The following is a 21,273-nucleotide window of genomic DNA, read 5'->3' as shown; positions in this document are numbered from 1 at the left end:
AATCGAATCGTATCGGGCGGGGAACGGAGTCGAGAATCGAATCGTATCGGGCGGGGAACGGAGTCGAGAATCGAATCGTATCGGGCGGGGAACGGAGTCGAGAATCGAATCGTATCGGGCGGGGAACGGAGTCATGTTGGAACCAGTGTTTAACTGTTCTCTCTATGTATCTTGTACACTATATATCCAGTTGTGCAACACATCATCCAAAAGAGGGAGATTGACTCGACTAATAGAAAATTAATCATCTGTCACTTTACTGTGTGCTAGTACGAGCCTCCTGATTGACTGATATTTATTTTTTTTTTTAAATTCTCTCACCCACTCACTCAGGTTTCTTTCTTCTCTCTGTCTCATACAGGACGAGGTTTGCGTCCGTGCCACGGGAGTTCCTACAGATGTGCCAGGCCTCAGGGTTTTTCCTGCCCGAAGCGTCTTCCCTACGCTGCAGTCACAGTAAGCGTTCACTCTGTGTTCACTCGAGCAGCACTAACGAGCACATCATTACACCTGAGACACACAACCAGCGCTTGCCGAGAATCGAATGGCCTGTACTTTTCCTCCGGAATACAAAGTGTCTGGCTTTGAGAGTGAGGGGGGGAAAAACATTCAAGTTTGTTTATTTATTTATTTTTACATCTTGGTCTCTTTTCTGCCCGAGTAATCCATGGAAGAAGAGCACGTTAAAGGAGTGTGTGTGTGTGTGTGTGTCCTAGATGAGGATTTCAACACATTTCCCTGTACTGGGAGAACAGAAATGGCATGTAATGCGATTCAATTCGAATCATGATATTTTTGGGGAAAAAAAATTTTAATGAAAAATTTTATTACCCAAAAAAAAAAGAGCAGCATTTATTTTCCTATTCTTTAACAACTTAAATATTTTTGTTAAATAAAAAAGTTAATTTTCATAGTAACCAACGATAGTTTACCCACATTTGTAAAGGTTGTAATATAATATCCTATTAACAAAAATATTTATTCTATTAAAAAGTTCATTAAACTTTTTTTTTTAACGACCATTTGTAATTCCTCCATTTGCTGCTTCTCTTTTTTTTGTCTTTCAGCAGTCTGTACAAACAGAGCTCTGATTTTCTACTAAATCTATTTGTACAGTCAGTCACACAACAGTTCTTTCACTTTTCAGATCTGTTTTTTGTGGCATTAGAGCAGTGTTACTTCCGCCTGCAGTGAAGTAATATGCATTCCCACAACTGTACATTATTGTGCTTGCTGCTCTCTAAACAATGCAGTTACAGCTAGAAAAACTAAGATTATGCAGCCTGATAATCATCGCTTTAATTTTTTTATTTCATCGATTCAAATCTTCATCAACTAGTATCACGATTTATCGTCGCACGATACATCTTTACATGCCTAGAAAGTGGAAAACTGTATATTTGCTGGAAATCGAACTTTTACGAATCGAAGTTGTTCAAATTTGTTAATATAAGAACAATTTTATTCATCACGTGTACACTTGTGAAATTCCTCTCTGTATTTAACAGTGCTCAGTGAGCAGTTGGAGGTTAGGTGCCTTGCTCAAGGGCACTTCAGCCTAAGGCTGCCCCATGTTAACCTAACCACATGTCTTTGGACTGTGGGGGGGGGGAACCCACGCAGACATGGGGAGAACATGCAAACTCCACACAGAAAGGCCGCCGGGCCCGAACCTAGAACCAGTGAGGTGACCGTGCTCACTGCTACACCAACATGCCGCCCCATATACAAACATGGAACGCAAATTCAGAGCTGTAATGTAGTGCAGTGTTACACACTAATAACAAAGCTTTTAAGACAGATGAGAGGAAATCTTACCAAGGATGGTTTTATGCAGTTTTATACAGTTATATTAGCCTGGCAAGCCAGACTAAATGTGAATATTTAGTCTGGCCTCGATCCGTAGACATTTCCGAAGGGGGTGGGAGGAACAAACCGCTGTCTTTCAAACTGTCTCTGTGCGTATAGGCCAACGCTCTGACCAATCAGCGCAACAGTGACTGTGACGTAGTCAGAGCGACAGAAAGCAGTGGGGGAGGCCTTGAAATAAATAATTTTTCAAAATGCGTATTAATTAATAAACAGGTTCTAGATATTAAGAAGTTTGGAGATAATGACCACAAGTTTGGAGTCTGTACCACATACACTCATTTTTTTTCCCCCCCAAGTGTTTCTCAAGGGTTTGCTTAAACTGTTTTTGAGAGTTTTTATTTAGTGGTGTTTGGTGAAATAATTTCCCTTAAATTTAAAATAACGGGAAAATAAGAAACAATCAAAAAGTAATGTTTCAAAGCTGTTTATTAATTCTTCGTACTGCACAAACTAGCCCCATCCTTTTGGCTACGAGCGGCGCTAGCTGGTAGATCAGACTTTTGCCATAGCCGTCGGCAAAACAGCGAAAACGTCCTTCTTGAAAAGGAATGAGCGGAGAGCCTCTTCCTGCTCATGTTTCAACGAAAACTCCAAGTCTAATTCTTCTAAAACTGATTCCAAAGCGGAGTCAAACGCGCGCTGGTCACTAGCCGTAGCCATGTTTCCTGCTGCGCTTTCTCCAGCGTCGCGCAGCTTTGTCGTCACTCCTGCAAAAGCCCGCCCAAAGAATCCAAACAAAAACCTTGCGTTGTGATTGGCGGGCACGATTTGATGCCCGGGGTGTTTTTGTTTATATGGTGTGAGGCTAGACCCACTCGCTAGGCAAAAATATATTTTTGGCCGCTAGGCGGGTGGGTCTAGTTTACTAGGCTACTGTTATATAGTTTACAGATGAGATTTTTAGGCAGCGATTTGACAGAATCTGAAGTACTTCTGGATGGAGATATATAATTTTTTTTTTTTTTTTAAACGTTAAGTGCCTAACCTGGTGCAAGACTTGAGTTCTTGTTACTGCTCCGATGTTTTCCAGTCATATCTAAAAATGACAAACTGCTCCTTTAACGTGTGACATTTTGCTTGTGGTGCTGCTGTAAAGGAGCTGACGTAGAAGCATGTAGAGCAGTCGAGCCTTGAGGTAGTTAAAGGAGAAACAGGGAGAAACAGTAAATCGTTACACAGGTGACGACACCATGATGATGGAAGAATGTCCCCTTTCTAACCTGCTGCTTTTCTCTCTCTCACACACACACACAAACCATGTTTTCTATCTGAATGGAAACAGTAGATTAGATTTGACATCTTGTGTGTGTTCGTGCATGTTTTTATATACTACTGAGGACCAAATGTCTCCATAAGGATGGTAAAATCTGACAATTTTGACCTTGTGGGGACATTCGGATGGTCCCCACAGGGAAATTGATTTTTTTTTTTAATAAGAAAAATTTATGGGCGGCACGGTGGTGTAGTGGTTAGCGCTGTTGCCTCACAGCAAGAAGGTCCGGGTTCGAGCCCCGGGGCCGGCGAGGGCCTTTCTGTGTGGAGTTTGCATGTTCTCCCCGTGTCCGCGTGGGTTTCCTCCGGGTGCTCCGGTTTCCCCCACAGTCCAAAGACATGCAGGTTAGGTTAACTGGTGACTCTAAATTGAGCGTAGGTGTGAATGTGAGTGTGAATGGTTGTCTGTGTCTATGTGTCAGCCCTGTGATGACCTGGCGACTTGTCCAGGGTGTACCCCGCCTTTCGCCCGTAGTCAGCTGGGATAGGCTCCAGCTTGCCTGCGACCCTGTAGAAGGATAAAGCGGCTACAGATAATGAGATGAGATGAGAAAAATTTATGGAATCAATTTTGTGCCAAAATGTTCATAGAGTACTTTTGAAATATCAAACAAAAACGACAAAACAAAAAAAAAAAGTCAATTTTTTTAGACTGGCAAACAAATTATTCGTGTAATCGTGCAAAATATCAGTCTATTACTCTTCAGAAACCTTTTATTTTTGTTCCGCGTCTTTCTCGGTTTTGTTTGACGTAATTTATTTTGGTTGCGATTCCAGCTTTCTCGTTTGCGCTCCCTGACTTTTTGCTTGCAGTTTTGGCACAAACTTCACGTGTGGGTGGGCTGTCCAGGAATGCATTCCCATTGGCTAACTTGTGTTTGACTGACAGCTACGCTCAGCCATTCCCTACTCGGATTCTGGCGGACTGTTTGACGAGTGACCGATCCATTGACGGTACACAAGGACCGAGTGGACTTCAGTGGCGACTATGATATTGAATTTACACTTTGTTGAATTAATTCAGGGCGGCACGGTGGTGTAGTGGTTAGCGCTGTTGCCTCACAGCAAGAAGGTCCTGGGTTCGAGCCCCGTGGCCGGCGAGGGCCTTTCTGTGCGGAGTTTGCATGTTCTCCCCGTGTCCGCGTGGGTTTCCTCCGGGTGCTCCGGTTTCCCCCACAGTCCAAAGACATGCAGGTTAGGTTAACTGGTGACTCTAAATTGAGCGTAGGTGTGAATGTGAGTGTGAATGGTTGTCTGTGTCTATGTGTCAGCCCTGCGATGACCTGGCGACTTGTCCAGGGTGTACCCCGCCTTTCGCCCGTAGTCAGCTGGGATAGGCTCCAGCTTGCCTGTGACCCTGTAGAAGGATAAAGTGGCTACAGATAATGAGATGAGATGAGATGAATTAATTCAGTATCATAGTCGCCACTGAAGTCCACTCGATCCTTGTTTACCGTCAATGGATCGGTCACTCGTCAAACAGTCCGCCAGAATCCGAGTAGGGAATGGCTGAGCGTAGCTGTCAGTCAAACACAAGTTAGCCAATGGGAATGCATTCCTGGACAGCCCACCCACACGCGAAGTTTGTGCCAAAACTGCGAGCAAAAAGTCAGGGAGCGCAAACGAGAAAGCTGGAATCGCAACCAAAATAAATTACGTCAAACAAAACCGAGAAAGACGCGGAACAAAAATAAAAGGTTTCTGAAAAGTAATAGACTGATATTTTGCACGATTACACGAATAATTTGTTTGCCAGTCTAGACTTTTTATTTTTTTTGTATTTTGATTTGTCGTTTTTGTTTGATATTTCAAAAGTATTGTATGAACATTTTGGCACAAAATTGATTCCATAAAAATTGAGGGGTTTAAAAAAAAAAAAAGAGCCAAAAAGTTTTTCCTTTTCATTACTGAGGTCAGGTTTAGGTGCAGGCACAGCATTAATTAATTCCAGCAACAATTGTCAGTGGAAGGTCCTCACAAGGATGGTGAGACAAATGTGTGTGTGCTGAAGGAAGTGTAATATCTGGCTGTCTGCTCCTCTGCGCAGGTAACAGTGCACCTGGAGCCAGAACCCGACAGCCAGCACCACGCTTCTCCGAGGACTGTTCAGAGACTTCCAGCCTCGATGAGGGTGAGAGAGAGACACACACACACGCCACACCACACACTGCCTACATCTGCTGCACCAAACGCTCCCGGTTTTCCAGATTGCTCTGAATGTTTGTCTCTCAGCTCAGATTTTATCTGAGCAACACAAACGCATTTCGTTAGTTTTGCGCTCGACTTATGAGGCTAATCTCGCGCCGAGGATTCCTTTTATGAACCAAATCCATCAAGTCAAATACTGTATTACCGTTGAGAAGAAATGACATTTTGATGTTTTCAAGTGAAAATGCCTTCAACATTTGTCATTTATCTAGCATCTCAAATTCAACTAGTTCAATAAGACAAATATGATTATTAAACCAGTTTCTTCCTAATCTAATGCGCAATCCTGTATTGGCAGATTTTATTTTTTTATTTTTTCCCCTGATTTGAAATATTTATTTCGAGAAAGAAGCAAAATTATCTGCCGATAGAATAATGACACAGGTCATGATAGAAAATCGCGCGCGCTGATTTATTCGAGAGATTCCGACTATTTTTCGATTATCAGCTCGAGCGACTCGGCAAAATGGCGGCCGATCGCGTCGTCACCGTAAGTGAGGAAGAATTACAAATGATGAAAGAAAATGCTGTTCGTAAAATGAAAGCACTAAGGATGCTCCGAAGTTTGGTCTAAAATGATTCAAAGGTAAGGTGGAATTGTGATTTTGTTTTATCGATTTCAAAACAAAGTATTTTATGTGACTCGGCGTAGGTAAGTGACAAGTTCGACACACCTCGACTTCGTCTCTGCTATTATTCACCGATATTCACGTCATCTTCGGTGAATAACTGTTAATTAATGGCTATCTTAAAGATATTTTTACTTGCTGAGATTCTAGGCTTATCATTGAAATGTTTACAGTAATATTTTGGGTGTTTATTAGCGCCGTAGAGCTTTTTTATTCCTGAACTTTCCTCCAACCCAGTAAGTTACATCCAAGTTGGTATTATTTATTTGCGTCCAAGCTTGAGTTGTTAAGTTTCAGGTTAAATCCGTTCATGCTGTTTAATCAGTCAACTATAGACCCTTCCCACTGACGTCACCGGAAACCGGAAGTAAACAGACCCTGCGCCATATTGGAAGACCAACAAACTCGTGATTAGGGGGAAATAATGGCAGCGCGCGGAATTTAAACCCATGAGGCACTTGATTCATCATAAACCTACAATGGTAAACTTTTGTGCTGTGTTAGGGTGTTCCAACAAAGCTGATGGGAAAGGTGAAAAGAAGTCGTTCTTCAGAATACCAGCTGTGATTGAGACACAAGGGGAGCAAACTAAGGAGCTTTCTGCCAGGAGACAGAGAATAAGTGCATTACTGAGTGTCTGAGCAAAGGCGAGCCTGAACGTTGCAACCTCCCTATTGGCTGTTTATTGGCTGTTTGTAAAAATGTATCAATTGTTGCCCTTCATCGCAGGCTCGAGAGACGAGACCTGACGAGTTAGTTCGTTGGCAGCAGAACAAAATGTCTGGACACAAATCGGGTTTTCAGAAAAGGAAAGAAAATAAACGCAGGGTCGAAAATACAAAAAAGGAGGCAGAAAATGCAAAACGAGTTTTAAGGTAGGACAAATGGTTACTTTTCTGAGGCAGCCCGCCGTGGCTGCCTGCAGGCTTATTTATTATAGCCCATTTAGTTAAAATAGTTGATCTAAAATGTTTGTAGTTGTAGTTATGTGATGGTTGTCCTCAGTGTTCGAACTATGCCGATATTTTCGGGGGGTCCCTTTTTTTTTCCCTGGGGGGTGCTTGCGCTTGTCTCGGAGCGCGGATCTCCAAACACATGAGAAGCCTATCTTACGCACATATCACGCGGACTCCACACCTCCACACACGCATTGCATCTGAAGTCATAACTCATCAGGGGAAATCGTGTCCGCATTGGCATGTTCAAAAAACAACCTCGCGTCAACAATGATACCACACGCAAGGAAAAAAAAAACAGTCAGGCTACTCAACAACCAACCTGGCAGCAGCAGTCGTTGTCATATCGGTTTATTTTATCTTTGATGTAAACACAACACTTCGGATATGCAAATGCTTCCTGTTACACACGATTGCTATGTCAATAAACATCATTTTGCCAATATTTTAGAGACCCCCCAACATTTCCCAAATCATGTTTTCAAGGGATCTCGTGTCTGTTTCAGGGGATCTCGGATCCCCCGAGTACCCCCGAAGTTCGAACACTGGTTGTCCTGATTTAGACTGATGTTTTTTTTTTTTGGGGGGGGGGGGTTGCGCAATGTTGCACCCGGGTCCAGATTAGGGCAGAATCAGCCCTGGCTACATTTCAGGTGTAGTTTGTTTTATGTATGTATGTACTTGCATAGATGTGTACTTGGTCTTCCAATATGGCGACTACCGAAATCTCGCGGCGCGGTGACGACGTCCTGCGGGATCCCTCTATAAGAGGGGGGAAAAAAAACCCACATCGCTATGCTTCCTGGACTCTGAAAGAGGCCACGCCTACTTGAGATGGTTTGAGGTTCGAGGATCTGAAAAGCACAGAACTGAATTTTGTGTATTTGTGGTTGTGTGATGAGAGTCTCTGTCGTCTAGACCTTGATGCGTATGGGGTCTCGCGCTCGAGAACACACGGCGCTGGAAACCCGAGCCATGGGTGAGCTAAACACACACTTGCACACGCGCACACACAAATATATACACACACACACACTGTTAATACTTTTCAGTGTTCGGCTAAAAGATTTCCTTTTGGTTAATGAGGATAAGGATAGAGTTACAGTACATTTTATACCATTAATTATAAATTATGCATTGATGATTGTCCTCAGAAGGAAGGATAGTAAGACAAACGTGTGTGTGTGTGTGTGTGTGTGTGTGTGTGTGTGTGTAGTAAGCAACACATAGACAGTGCTCAGTGGGAGTGCAGCAGGAGGAGTATACACGGCGAGCCCTACGGGGAGGTGACGGGGAGGCGGCGCAGCTCCCAGCCATGTGGGACAGAACCGGAGCAGGTCACTCACATCTCTCCCTCCTTCCTTCCATTTTATTCACATAACTCGAGATCTAGAACCTTCTCTGCTTTCTTGCCTCCTACAGGAGTGTGAGGAGAGGAAGATCAAAGCAAGATCGGCTGGCAAAAGGTAATTTAACGGTCTGTATAATATGAAAAGTGAGAAGCACCATAGCGGTCCAGATGTTATAGACTTTAGAGTCCACTTGAGAAGCGTGACTGACTAGATTATATATCACCAGATTTATACACCAGCCAATAGCGTTCATGATACAAACCCCACCTGGTTGAAACACACTTAATGGTAGCTTGGAGAACTGAATAAATATAAAGAACAGCTCTGTTTAGTAATTCACTAAAACAGAGTCCCAGTTAAAGCCACAGTCCTCGTCCTGCATCATTTCTTCCTCTCGCATTGTCCGTGTTTTTTGAATTTTTCCAAATTTTTGCTTGTATTTGCTAGCGACTAAAATAAAACGCAGCTATCTCGGTGCACTGAGAGCTCAAGATCTCGGGCTCCAGCGGTGTTAAAGCAGCATCTCGTGGTGCAATCGATTCTGAAATGAACTTAACAATCATGCATGAGTGATAAACAGCCCTCTGAGTTTAACACCGTACTTCCTGTATGTGGAGGGAATCGTTTTCCACGGGTGATGGCTGGGAGTGCTGGAGATGTGAGCAATCACAGGCCAAAATCAAAACGAAACAGGAAAGCCGTACAAACTCAATTAGAAATTGAGCAAAACTATTGAATTTCTGAAGATTTGTTACTCTCTCGCCTGTATGAAGCGTGTCGTAAAGAATCCGTTCGAGTGAAATTACTGGATTTCTTTTTCAGTCGTGACGTGATCAGAAGATTAATCGCGACTAAAATAACGAGTGTTTTGGTTCATGCTGAAACGCTCCTATTATACTAAGTGGAGGAACAAAATGCAGAAGTATTTCTTTATTTTGTTTCCTCGCTGGATCTTTTAAACTCTCGCTGACATTTCAGGTGAAAGTGTTTTCACTTAATCTCACTTAATCAGAAACCAAAATGAGGATCTCCAGGAACTCCAGTGGACACGATGACCTTCAGCGCAAGCGGTTTCAGCGGCTCTGTAACGGGAAACGCTCTAATTCTTACAGATAATCAAATGAAAAAGGAACAGACGTGTGTGTGTGTGTGTGTGTGTGTACACGTTGAAACACTGTGTGCTTTACAGGGACAGAGGCAGGAGAGGCCCAGTGGGGAAAGGCTCTGTAGCCAATGGGATTCAGAGAGTTCCAGCAGTCCAGATGATGAATCAGGCTGTGTGTAAGGGTGAGTGTGTGTGTGTGCGTGCGCGCATCTATGTATGTGTATGCAAGGTTACAACTGCGGTCAGAAGTTTACATCCAGAGACATGAATATCAGGATAATATTGGGCGTTCAGTGATATTCTTTGAACTGTTCTTTTTCTCTGGCAGAATGATTGTACATCTTTAATAGAGGAAAAACAACCAAGAATTTGGTTCACAAAATGTATTTTGGGTTTTCTGGAATCAATACAGGGTCAAAATTTACATACAGCACACCTCTTTTTTGGTTAAATGTCCCTTATGATGTTTCTCCTTGACCAGACGCTTTTGGTCGCCATCAAGAAGCTTCTGGTTGGATATTTGCCCACTCTTCTTGCCAGAATTTGTAGAGTTCAATTAATTTTGTGCGTTTCCTAACATGGACTTGCCTTTTAAAAGGCACAGTCCATAAATTTTCGATCGGGTTGAGGTCAGGACTTGTTTTAAGCTTAAAGCAGATACGCAGAACCTTTATTTTTAAATAAATTTCTGAGTGGATAGTATCTCCATCCTTGACTCTTGTATGCTGCATAAATGGGAATAAAAAATATATTTTTGAGTTAAAATCGACCGCAAAGTTGGCGTTCGAGCTGCCCCGCTGAGCCAGCCAGCCTTGAGTGCGTGACGTCACTGCGTTAACCAGTTTTAAGGCTGAGGCCTTTTACAGCTATAGACCAAAGTCATATAAATAAATTTATGGTGAAAGTAAGAAATAGCGTTACCGACTCGCTCAACTAAGACTGATTTGACTTCACTGATTGTGGGTTGACTGTCATTAAAACAGGATAGGTGTTATAACTTATGCAACATACATGTACATGCATGCATTTTCACTGATAAAACGTAAAAGGCTCATTAAATAATCAGATAAACTGAGACAATCACATTCTGAAGCAAATTAAATAATCTTATACCGGGAACTTAAACGCACAATACAAGTTACATGGATTAATCTAAATGCAGGTAAACAATGCGTGTGGTGTGTGTTTGGTTTTTTTTGTATCCAAATGAAAGTCGCATTTTACCCGTCTGTGTTCTCGTTTCTTGAAGGCCGATCTTGTGGCCGATTTGTTTTGAAACAATCTGACTTTCAGTTGTTTGTTCAGTTCTCCGTTCATTCGCTTCTTCCACGTAAGGGCGAGATATTGCTGCTGAGGAAAGCATATCCAGCGCAGAAATCAGACGGCTGGTCCACTCATTCTCCATCTTCTCCATATGGAGTACTCCGCTATTACTGCTCGGCTCAGGCAATTACTAAAACCCGGGATGGGACGTCACCGGTTTTAGCAACGACCGTGGCGAGGTCACTGCCCGAGCGATAATGTCGTGTCCCGTTCCGTCCCAGGTTTTACCAACAACCCTCGGCTCACGCTCCAGGAGAACTGGTGCAACTGAACTTGCTTTCCTTTTTAAAAATGTTAAAAATAAATAAATAAAATACTTTTCCTTTTCTTGTAGTTTTCTTTAACTGTTGGTACTGCACCCTCTTTCAATACGGGCTTATAGCCAACGCTCCTCACCAGATCAGAGGTCTCGTACGAGTCTTCAGTAAAATGTGCAGAGCAGAGGACAGACCACTTCGTAGGCGTCCAATGTGTCCGTGAACAACTTGCAAAACGCCTCCAAATCTTTGCAGTTTGAACGTTCTTGGGCCATGAATGCAACGTAAATCCACCTTCTGTCACGTTGTTGCACCCGCCAACAACACATCTACGTGGCATGGCGAGAAATTAGCTCAAAATGGAGGATCAGAGTTGCAGTCAGCTGTGTTTTAGTATAGTGGAAATGGCACTTAGACCGATAGCCTTCCTGCTGCGACGTTACAGATGTCAAGGTCATTCACTCAGACTACTACCTACAGTGGTGCTTTAAAGTTTGTGAACCCTTTCGAATTTTCTATATTTCTGCATAAATATGACCTAAAACATCAGATTTTCACACAAGTCCTAAAAGTAGATAAAGAGAACCCAGTTAAACAAATGAGACAAAAATATTATACTTGGTCATTTATTTATTGAGGAAAATGATCCAATATTACATATCTGTGAGTGGCAAAAGTATGTGAACCTTTGCTTTCAGTATCTGGTGTGACCCCCTTGTGCAGCAATAACTGCAACTAAACGTTTGCGGTAACTGTTGATCAGTCCTGCACACCGGCTTGGAGGAATTTTAGCCCATTCCTCCGTACAGAACAGCTTCAACTCTGGGATGTTGGTGGGTTTCCTCACATGAACTGCTCACTTCAGGTCCTTCCACAACATTTCAATTGGATTAAGGTCAGGACTTTGACTTGGCCATTCCAAAACATTCACTTTATTCTTCTTTAACCATTCTTTGGTAGAACGGCTTGTGTGCTTAGGGTCGTTGTCTTGCTGTATGACCCACCTTCTCTTCAGATTCAGTTCATGGACAGATGTCCTGACATTTTCCTTTAGAATTTGCTGGTATAATTCAGAATTCGTTGTTCCATCAATGATGGTAAGCCGTCCTGGCCCAGATGCAGCAAAACAGGCCCAAACCATGATACTACCACCACCATGTTTCACAGATGGAATAAGGTTCTTATGCTGGAATGCAGTGTTTTCCTTTCTCCAAACATAACGCTTCTCAATTAAACCAAAAAGTTCTATTTTGGTCTCATCTGTCCACAAAACATTTTTCCAATAGCCTTCTGGCTTGTCCACATGATCTTTAGCAAACTGCAGATGAGCAGCAATGTTCTTTTTGGAGAGCAGTGGCTTTCTCCTTGCAACCCTGCCATGCACACCATTGTTGTTCAGTGTTCTCCTGATGGTGGACTCATGAACATTAACATTAGCCAATGTGAGAGAGGCCTTCAGTTGCTTAGAAGTTACCCTGGGGTCCTTTGTGACCTCGCCGACTATTACATGCCTTGCTCTTGGAGTGATCTTTGTTGGTCGACCACTCCTGGGGAGGGTAACAATGGTCTTGAATTTCCTCCATTTGTACACAATCTGTCTGACTGTGGATTGGTGGAGTCCAAACTCTTTAGAGATGGTTTTGCAACCTTTTACAGCCTGGTGAGCATCAACAACGCTTTTTCTGAGGTCCTCAGAAATCTCTTTTTTTCGTCCCATGATGCACTTCCACAAACGTGTTGTGAAGATCAGACTTTGATAGATCCCTGTTCTTTAAATAAGGGCCCGTTTACACGAGGACGCTGTCGGGTAAAAACTACTAAATATTTTATTGGAAGTGCCTTTCGTCTACACGGGGACGGCGTTTCCGAGGCTGAAAAACGGAAAAAATTGAAAACTCCTTCCAGAGTGGATAAGTTAAAAACAGCCCCCGTTGCATATCCGTCTAAACTACCCAATACGCGAAACTCTGCTCGGATCTGCTCACGTCGGGTACGCATTTACGTCATACATATGTCATATACTGTACATGCCAGCCCGGGAAGTAAGAAAGTAAGTAAAAAAAAGTAAGAGCATGTCTGATTACATCGATCCAACGGACCTTCAAGCTGCTCTGGCAGCTTTAATAAACGTCCAGGAGTCCTTCGAACATCTATACCGAATCTGCACATATACCGTTAATGAACAGAGGCGGGTATAGTATGCTCTTACTTTTTTTACTTACTTTCTTACTTACCATAGCCAGAGTAGTCAAAGTTTTCGCGGCGCAGATGTGCAGATCAGACAAGACAGAAGACGTTGTGCATGCGTGCAGACATAGCGGAGGTCTTTCACAGCACCACCTAGCCGCCTGGCATGCACATCCAATTGAATTCCACACATTTATGCGTCACCGTATAGACGCAGATTTCCTCCTTGAAAACGGTCGTGTAGACGCGGAAGAAAGTGAGAACGAAAACGGACTTTTGCGTTTTTGTTTCAGACCGTCCCCGTGTAAAGTGGGCCTAAAACGGTGCCCACTCACACCTGATTGTCATCCCATTGATTGAAAACACTGGACTCTAATTTCACCTTCAAATTAACTGCGAATCCTAGAGGTTCACATACTTTTGCCACTCACAGATATGTAATATTGGATCATATTCCTCAATAAATAAAAGACCGAGTATAATATTTTTGTCTCATTTGTTTAACTGGGTTCTCTTTATCTACTTTTAGGACTTGTGTGAAAATCTGATGATGTTTTAGGTCATATTTATGCAGAAATATCGAAAATTCTAAAGGGTTCACAAACTTTCAAGCACCACTGTATATGAATCTCTTTAATCGTACAAATTATTATATTAGATTCACTGTTAACACTTAAAACTATTCCTGTGCCATTCTTGAGGTCTCAAGGCATTTATAAACAAAAGTGAGGCCATGGTTCTGCTTATATGCTTCAACGTTAGCCTGCTTTATCCTCCACAACCAGCTTTGATGTGTGTGTTTGAGGTCATTGTCCTGTTGGAACACCCAGTTGTGTCCAAGTTTATGTTGAACTCTGAGGTCCTTCATTATTCCATTTACTTTGTACAATGCACCAGTTCCAGTGTCATCAAAACAGCCTCAGAGTATGATGCTTCCACCACCATGCTTTAACAGTTAATACAGTGTTCCTCTGTACCTCTGGTCATTGCAGCCAAACGACTCAGGCTACATCCACACGACAACGGCAACGAGATGTTATTTAAAAATATATCGCGTCCAAATGGGCAACAATCAGTAAAATATCAGGTCCATATGGCAACGCAACGCTTGCTGAAAACGATGCAATACACATGCCACACCTCTAGGGGCGCTGTAAGACGGTCCCTTCGGAGACACCAGAACAATAGAAGAAGTAAGGACGCATGCGCATAAACTATTATGCGCGAGACTTCATATTAGCCACAAAGTCAGGAAAATCTGTTTGTAAAATTACATTATAATGACCAAATACAATGAAAAGTATTTGTTCCAGTCTCACCTGTGAAAGGTAATCCCATGTGATCTCGTTTGGACAGCAAACCTGTTGGTAAAGTTAAACGCAGCTAATCTTTATTCTCCGCTTTGACCTATCCAAAATGGCGGCGAGGATGACACATGATTCTACGCGGAAGGCGGCGTCTTTAATGGTCCGGAATAAATTGAATGCTACACGTTGATGGATTAATTTGTTGTTTCTCACCTGTGAAAGGTAATCCCATATGATCTCGTTTGGACGGTAAACCTGTTGGTACAGTTAAACGCAGCTAATCTTTATTCTCCGCTTTGACCTCTCCAATATGGCGGCGAGGATGACGTATGATTCTACGCGGAAGGCGGCGTCTTTAATGGTCCGGAATAAAGTGAATGATACACGTTGATGGATTAATTTGTTGTTTCTCACCTGTGAAAGGTAATCCCATATGATCTCGTTTGGACGGTAAACCTGTTGGTACAGTTAAACGCAGCTAATCTTTATTCTCCGCTTTGACCTCTCCAATATGGCGGCGAGGATGACGTATGATTCTACGCGGAAGGCGGCGTCTTTAATGGTCCGGAATAAAGTGAATGATACACGTTGATGGATTAATTTGTTGTTTCTCACCTGTGAAAGGTAATCCCATGTGATCTCGTTTGGACGGTAAACCTGTTGGTACAGTTAAACGCAGCTAATCTTTATTCTCCGCTTTGACCTATCCAATATGGTGGCGAGGATGACGTATGATTCTACGCGGAAGGCAGCGTCTTTAATGGTCCGGAATAAATTGGATTAATTTGCTCCTCTACGCCCTTTTTGAGGAATGTATTGTCGGACTTAAATCAACATCTGAAGAGGTGAGATCGCTCCTTTTTTCCCCTATTTTTGCTGGCAGGATTGCACCATTACACAATAAATATTCACAGTGAAAATATTTTGTAAGCGCGTTTCATGAACCAAGTTATAGGATTTGTTGACAACTCGCATCGCAATGAGAAGATCATTGGCACTACTGGTGTTAAGAATCAGACCATTTCATAAATGAATATTTTGCTGTAGAGCTGCAGTGTTTGTACAATTGCATGTTTTTGCTTCACTATTACTGTCACTATTCTGCTTCTTGCATTACTACTGTGAACTAACACTGAACATAATAATAATAATAATAATATCCAAGCTCGTGTTTCACTCTCACTAGTGCTCTGTAAGGCTTTTTCCTGGTGATATTCGTTACACTTCTACCCGGCGTGAAGCACTCACAGTCATGTGGTTGTGACGTCATCGTAAACAAATCCGTTCTACTCATCCAGACGACTTCACAACGGCAACGTTGCCAGATCTTTCCACTCTGGAACCCGTTCTCAAAAAGATTGCGTTTTGGGCACCCAAAACGCCGGTGCCGTGTGGACGCCAGGCCTAAACGATAAGCAATTGTATCGGAGTCACCTGAATCCGTTGCCGTGTGGACAGGGCCTCAGTCTTTGTGTCATCTGAATATAAAACTTTCCTCCAGAAGGCCTTTTCTTTGTCCCTGTGGTCAGCTGCAAATTTTAGTCAAGCTTGAAGGTATTGATTTTGGAGCAGGAGCGTCTTTCTTGAATCACATCCTCTCAGTCCACGGGGATGTAAAATTCATTTGACTATACACAGGGGCACTGGTGTTCCAGCAGCTTCCAGTTCATGGCAGGCCTGTGCCTTGATGGTTTCTGGGTTATTCCTGACCATCTGAAACAACCTCATATTAGCTGAGGGAGGTAGTTTGGGTCTTCTTCCAGCAGTGTGTCTTGGCAAAGTGGGTACACCTTCCAATAAATTGTTCTTATGTTTGAACCGATGATCTTTGAGTCTGTAGTTGTCCAGAAACTGCTCCAAGAGACATTCCTGAGTGTGCAAATCTATGATCCTTTTTCTCAGATCTGCACTGAGCTCCTTGGACTTTCCCATTGTATTGTGTGTTGGTCAAACAAGGCCTTTTTTATGGATAATTAAAACTTGGACACCAAATCTGTGGGTTTTTTTTTTCTTCTATTAAACATGTATGTTGTACAGTCCTTCTACCACAGATGATGAACAGTTCAAAGAAATCACTGAAAGCCAAATATTGTCAAGACATAACATGGATGAACTGAGCAAATAAGTAGGCCTTCATTGGAGGCTGTCGACAAATTGCTTTTATCTAAATGCTAATGTAACCTTGCTGAGGCTGTTGCTAAATGATGAGGTGTGTGTGTTTGCACCATTTTATCAAAGCTTCAGGCAGGGACACGTATGGAGACACGTCTTCAGAGAGCTCCAACTCGGTGCCGTCGAGCCCCGTCCACCATCAGCGCAGCCTGGAAACACAAGGTCAGTTCACACACTGTCGCTCTCTGATGCACACCACATCATACCATCCAGCATCTGTTCTGCTGTGACTAGGAGCCTTAATCTGTTACTACGAGTAAGATAAGGGGATTTGGGGAGAAAAAAATGACAACTTTCCACATCCCTTGGGTTCTGTCACATCAAGAAGTGTTTGCATGCACTAGTTTTTTTTGTTTTTTTTTGTGCGTGTGTGTTCCATCTGTTTAGATACAGAGAGTCAGTCGGATAACTCCGTCCTGGAGCCAGCCGACGTGCCCCGCCTCCCCCATGGGCAGGGCATGGGCAGGAAGGCGGTTGCCATGGTGAACCCACTGGTGGCGGAACCGGAGCGTGCAGGTGCAGACGTCCCGACGCACCCCTCAGCCGTGGTGGAGTTGGCGCTGACCTCGTGCTTCCCCTACGACCTGCAGTACAGCACCGCGCACAGAGATGCAGGCAAACCCGGAGAGAGCAAACTCACCATCACAATCCCTCTGGGCAAACAGGATACGAGGCCCAGCCTGGCCGTCCCTGTAGACTCCGCCCAGTGCCCACTGCCACCTGTGTTCCCTGAGCCAGCTCAGCCTCAGGCTCCGCCCAGCACCATTGCTGCACCGGGGAAACCGTGTGCCAAGGCCAGTGCTCAGCCACAGAGCTCACACACCCCCTCCGGTTTCGCTAGCACCATGCCCGCTCAGATACCCAGCTCTGCACCTCTACCGCCCCCTGTTAGCATGCCTGCCCCAAACGAGAACGCAGCATACATCAATAGCACTGCGCAGTCACAACCCGCAGGCTGCAACGCCTGCGGCTGTCGTGGTACCTGCGGAGCCCACCAGTCTCCCGCCAGCTTCTTCCTGCCGGCGCATCCCGCTCGCCAGATGTTCGGCCCACCTGCGCCGTTCTTCCAGCTGGCACCGTCGCTGTGCAGCACCACCTTCCCTACGCAGGGTCATCAGGGGAACGGGACGCCACTGCCCTTCTACGCCCACACGTCTCCGAGCGCCGCCTTCGCCAGCAGCGCGATCCTGCATGCCCACTCGGACCATCTGATGCCCACACAGCCCAGCTATGCCACCCTGCCCCAGGTCACACCGTTCGGACGCTTCTACCCGCCTGTCTTCCCTCCTGTAGGCGCCATGCCCGGTGCTGCAGGAATAAAGAAGAGCGGCACCGTGTCCTGCTATAACTGCGGCATGAGCGGTCACTACGCGCAGGACTGCAAGCAGCCGTCCATGGACGCCGGGCAGCCAGGTAATGCCAGTGCCAGGAGATGACCAGTACAGTCCCTGCAGTCTACATCGTATCCGTAATCTATTTTTGTTTTTGTTTGTTTTTGAGTATTTGAAGACTCACGGTACCTGTGGATAAGCCAGAAATTTCTTTTGTCATGAAATTGTAATGTACGTATTTGTACGCTCTTGATTTGTCAACAAAATTGTGCCCGCCGCTTTGCTTCATTTGTGCTCAGCTCTAAAGAAAACGTCCTTTTACTAGAGACGCGTTGCGGAGACATGTTTAGAGCTCATGCCTAAACCTCATTGCAATCGTGGCATCTGTTGCTCTGGCGATACAACCTGAAAACAATGCTTTTTTTTTTTCTCTCAGCTGTGATCAGACCAAACGCAAATAAAACGCACCCGACAGAAAAACCAGTCGGGACGTAAAATTTATTTCTGTCTGCTTTTACTGTGCTCTGACTTTATCGCTGTGAACTTGACCTCCCAATTCACGAGCCTCGTTCTCGGCAGCCAATAGAGAACATGTGGGCGGGGCTGTGGTTTATTTGGATATAAAAATAGACGAGTTACTGTTTATTTGTTTATTAATATATATATATATGCCGTCCTGTTAATTAACGTAAGCTCCGAAACGTTTTCTGGAATCTGAAACGATTTTTGATTTAAAAATAAAATCCAAAAATATTTTGCCATGTATATTGCGTGATTCCTCAGATCTGTCAATTTAAAAAGTGTCGAGGAGGAAAAAAAAAAGTCCATCAAGTTGGACTAATTAATTAAATCATTTGTATTAATTAATTAAAAAATATTATTTAATTATAGCAGAATACAAATAAGCAACAAAGACATGGGCACAATTTTAACTCTCACCTGTTCACAGTTCATTTCGTATCTGATGACCACAATGTTTAAAAGAAGAAAAAAAAAATGCGTGAAATGTGTTGCTGCTCCTCTGAGCCGTGTGTCTTGTGCTTGTGTTATATGTGTGTGTTTCAGGTGGCTTCCGGCTTAAGTATGTCGCCCCACATTCGTCTGAGACACTAGACAAAGCTGATTGACAGCGAGCCGAGGACCAAGGAGACGCTCTGTCTCGGTTTCTATATTAAACACACAAGAGCTCGTGTGTTAAATCGATGGGATGCGTGCGTGCGTGCGTGTGTTTGTATTAGCCACCTTTATAAGCTTAAGTCCTGATTTTTGTGAGACTGTTGGGACGAACCTGCTCCAAAACACGACTCCACCTCCATCCATGACCCTTTAGGTCCCCAGTGTAGATCAAGTCATGATGGACATCAAAGGCGACGGTTGGGTTCAGGACGTTTGAAACAGGTTGAGATTTTGAGCAATGCTTCCATGTTGTCATTTAGCCACGATGCGTTCATGTGGACACTGAAGTCCTCACGTTTGAGCTGAAAAACGAGAGAGAGGAGAGTCGCCGCTTCAGCTTCAACTTGAGCCTCTGTTTGAAATAGATGTTTTATTATCGAGGCCCAAGCCAGGCTTTGAGAATCTTTTATACTTGCAGCTAAAGAGATAAGAAGTTTGTTTAGTTCCTGTTTATTTGGGAAGAATTTATTTGATTTTTTTTATTATTATTATTATTATTATTTTATGGTTCTTTAAAGGAAAAGATTTTTGTTAAGAATACATACTCTTCAATGTGAGTGTTCTGAATGTAAAACGCGTAACTAAGGTCAGACGTCGTACTGTGAAAACGTTCTCACGCCGTCCGTTCCAACCGTTCTGACATTATGCACTAATAGTATTGTTTTCCAGAAGCCTGTGTGTGTGTGTGTGTGTGTGTGTGTGTGGATGTATGTATGTGTGTGTGCGTGCACGCCAGGTATCAAAGTGCACTGATATTTACAGCATAAGAGTCGCTGCCGTTAATTCAGATCCACGGTCGTCCAACAGGGGGCGCCTCTGTGACCGATGCATGACGCATGCATTTTTATGCTGAACTTCACACAGACTTTTTATCAGCAGCAGCAGCACAATGCGAGTGCATGTCCCGCAGCGAGTGAGATGGTCCTTGCTGGAGAAACAAAAGTGCAGGAGGAGGAGGACGAGTCTGGTCTGATCCGATCCGATCCAATCCAATCTAATATGACCTACAGTGAACCAGAACCACATTGAGTTGTCTCCTGGATAGGAGTAGGAGGATCGGATCAGATCAGATCAGATGAGATCCGACTCCACCTCCTGGACTTTCAGTTCAAATCTGTGCAGATAGGAGTTTGGATCCGCTCCAGCTCCGCCCCACCTTGACTTTTTGTTCTGCCGCGAGGGGTACTTACCCGCAGCCGGACCACGCCACCGCGCGCTCTTGCACTCACATTCTGATTTCAAAACAAGGTCTTTTGTGTGCGTCGCCTCTTTCAAGCCTTATGAATAGAAACATGACAAAGACTCTCTTGAGGACGTTGTGGCTACAGAGAGCGAGGAAAGGAGACCATGTCTCACAGTGAAGATTTATTTTTGTCTTTTTGAGGATGTCAAAACGATCCTGCCTGCTTATTATTAAAACCTTATTTTCTAATTATTAGGTGGCATATATATATATTTATATATATTTGTGCTGATTGCCACAAGATGTTTTGATTTAATTTCAAAAGTCTTAGTTTGTGCAAGTCGTGCAACTATTCAGTCTCGAAGTTGATCGTTTAAAACATATCTTAAATTGCCAAAGCCACAGAAATAAATTTTTTTTTTTCTATGGAGAGATTTGGCTTGTTTTTGTACTGATTTAAGAGTCAGGATGTCCTTTTGATGTTCAGTAGAACCAGACCGAGAACCTGAGGCCTTTAAATTGTTGCAGATTGGCAGACGTTTGGCCGGTTGGTTTCATTTTTTTATGCCAGGCATTGCCTTTCTAAACCTTTATTATAATTATTATTGTTAATTATTATGTTTGCATGTTTTGAGTCTGGAGGATGAACCCAGGACCCTGCCAACTGTATTAGTTAAATCTTTTAGAGGTGTAAAAGGTTTACGATGCTGTACTGTATATAAAAAAAGAAAAGAGAAAAAAAAAGTATGTTTTTATTTAGGCCTCGCAGATTGTTTATTGTATTTCGTATGTAAATGTTGATTTAACATGGAGGTTACAATTTATCTCTGATCGTATTTGCATTTTAAGCAAATGGAGCATTTTCTCTGTTGAATTATTAGCAATAAATGTTGGAGAGAGAGAAAAAAAAAATCAGTTTTGCTGTTTTACTGTGCGGCCACTA

The 21,273-nt window shown here is 43.4% G+C and overlaps 1 protein-coding gene across 5 annotated transcripts in view; it reads left to right on the top strand.

Moving 5' to 3' along the window:
- Positions 1-21,205, top strand: part of zcchc2 (zinc finger, CCHC domain containing 2) — an 89,084-nt gene extending 67,879 nt beyond the window's left edge. For 3 of the 5 annotated variants that reach the window (XM_060906398.1, XM_060906396.1, XM_060906395.1), the window contains 9 exons: positions 362-456; positions 5,192-5,275; positions 7,856-7,916; positions 8,154-8,274; positions 8,360-8,403; positions 9,479-9,576; positions 16,707-16,802; positions 17,028-18,053; positions 19,037-21,205. In XM_060906398.1, coding sequence (XP_060762381.1) covers positions 362-456; positions 5,192-5,275; positions 7,856-7,916; positions 8,154-8,274; positions 8,360-8,403; positions 9,479-9,576; positions 16,707-16,802; positions 17,028-18,053; positions 19,037-19,098 — 1,687 coding nt within the window. In that variant the 3' untranslated portion in view covers positions 19,099-21,205. Of the gene's footprint in view, positions 1-361; positions 457-5,191; positions 5,276-7,855; positions 7,917-8,153; positions 8,275-8,359; positions 8,404-9,478; positions 9,577-16,706; positions 16,803-17,027; positions 18,203-19,036 lie in introns of all 5 variants that reach the window. The other 2 variants (XR_009651347.1, XM_060906397.1) reach the window with 2 other exon arrangements.
- Positions 21,206-21,273: the final 68 nt, after the last annotated feature.

The sequence above is a fragment of the Neoarius graeffei genome, chromosome 23, assembly GCF_027579695.1.
Source record: "Neoarius graeffei isolate fNeoGra1 chromosome 23, fNeoGra1.pri, whole genome shotgun sequence".
Taxonomy (NCBI): Eukaryota; Metazoa; Chordata; class Actinopteri; order Siluriformes; family Ariidae; genus Neoarius; species Neoarius graeffei.
The sequence above is the reverse complement of the archived record's forward strand: the minus strand, read 5'-3'. Positions and strand labels throughout refer to the sequence as shown.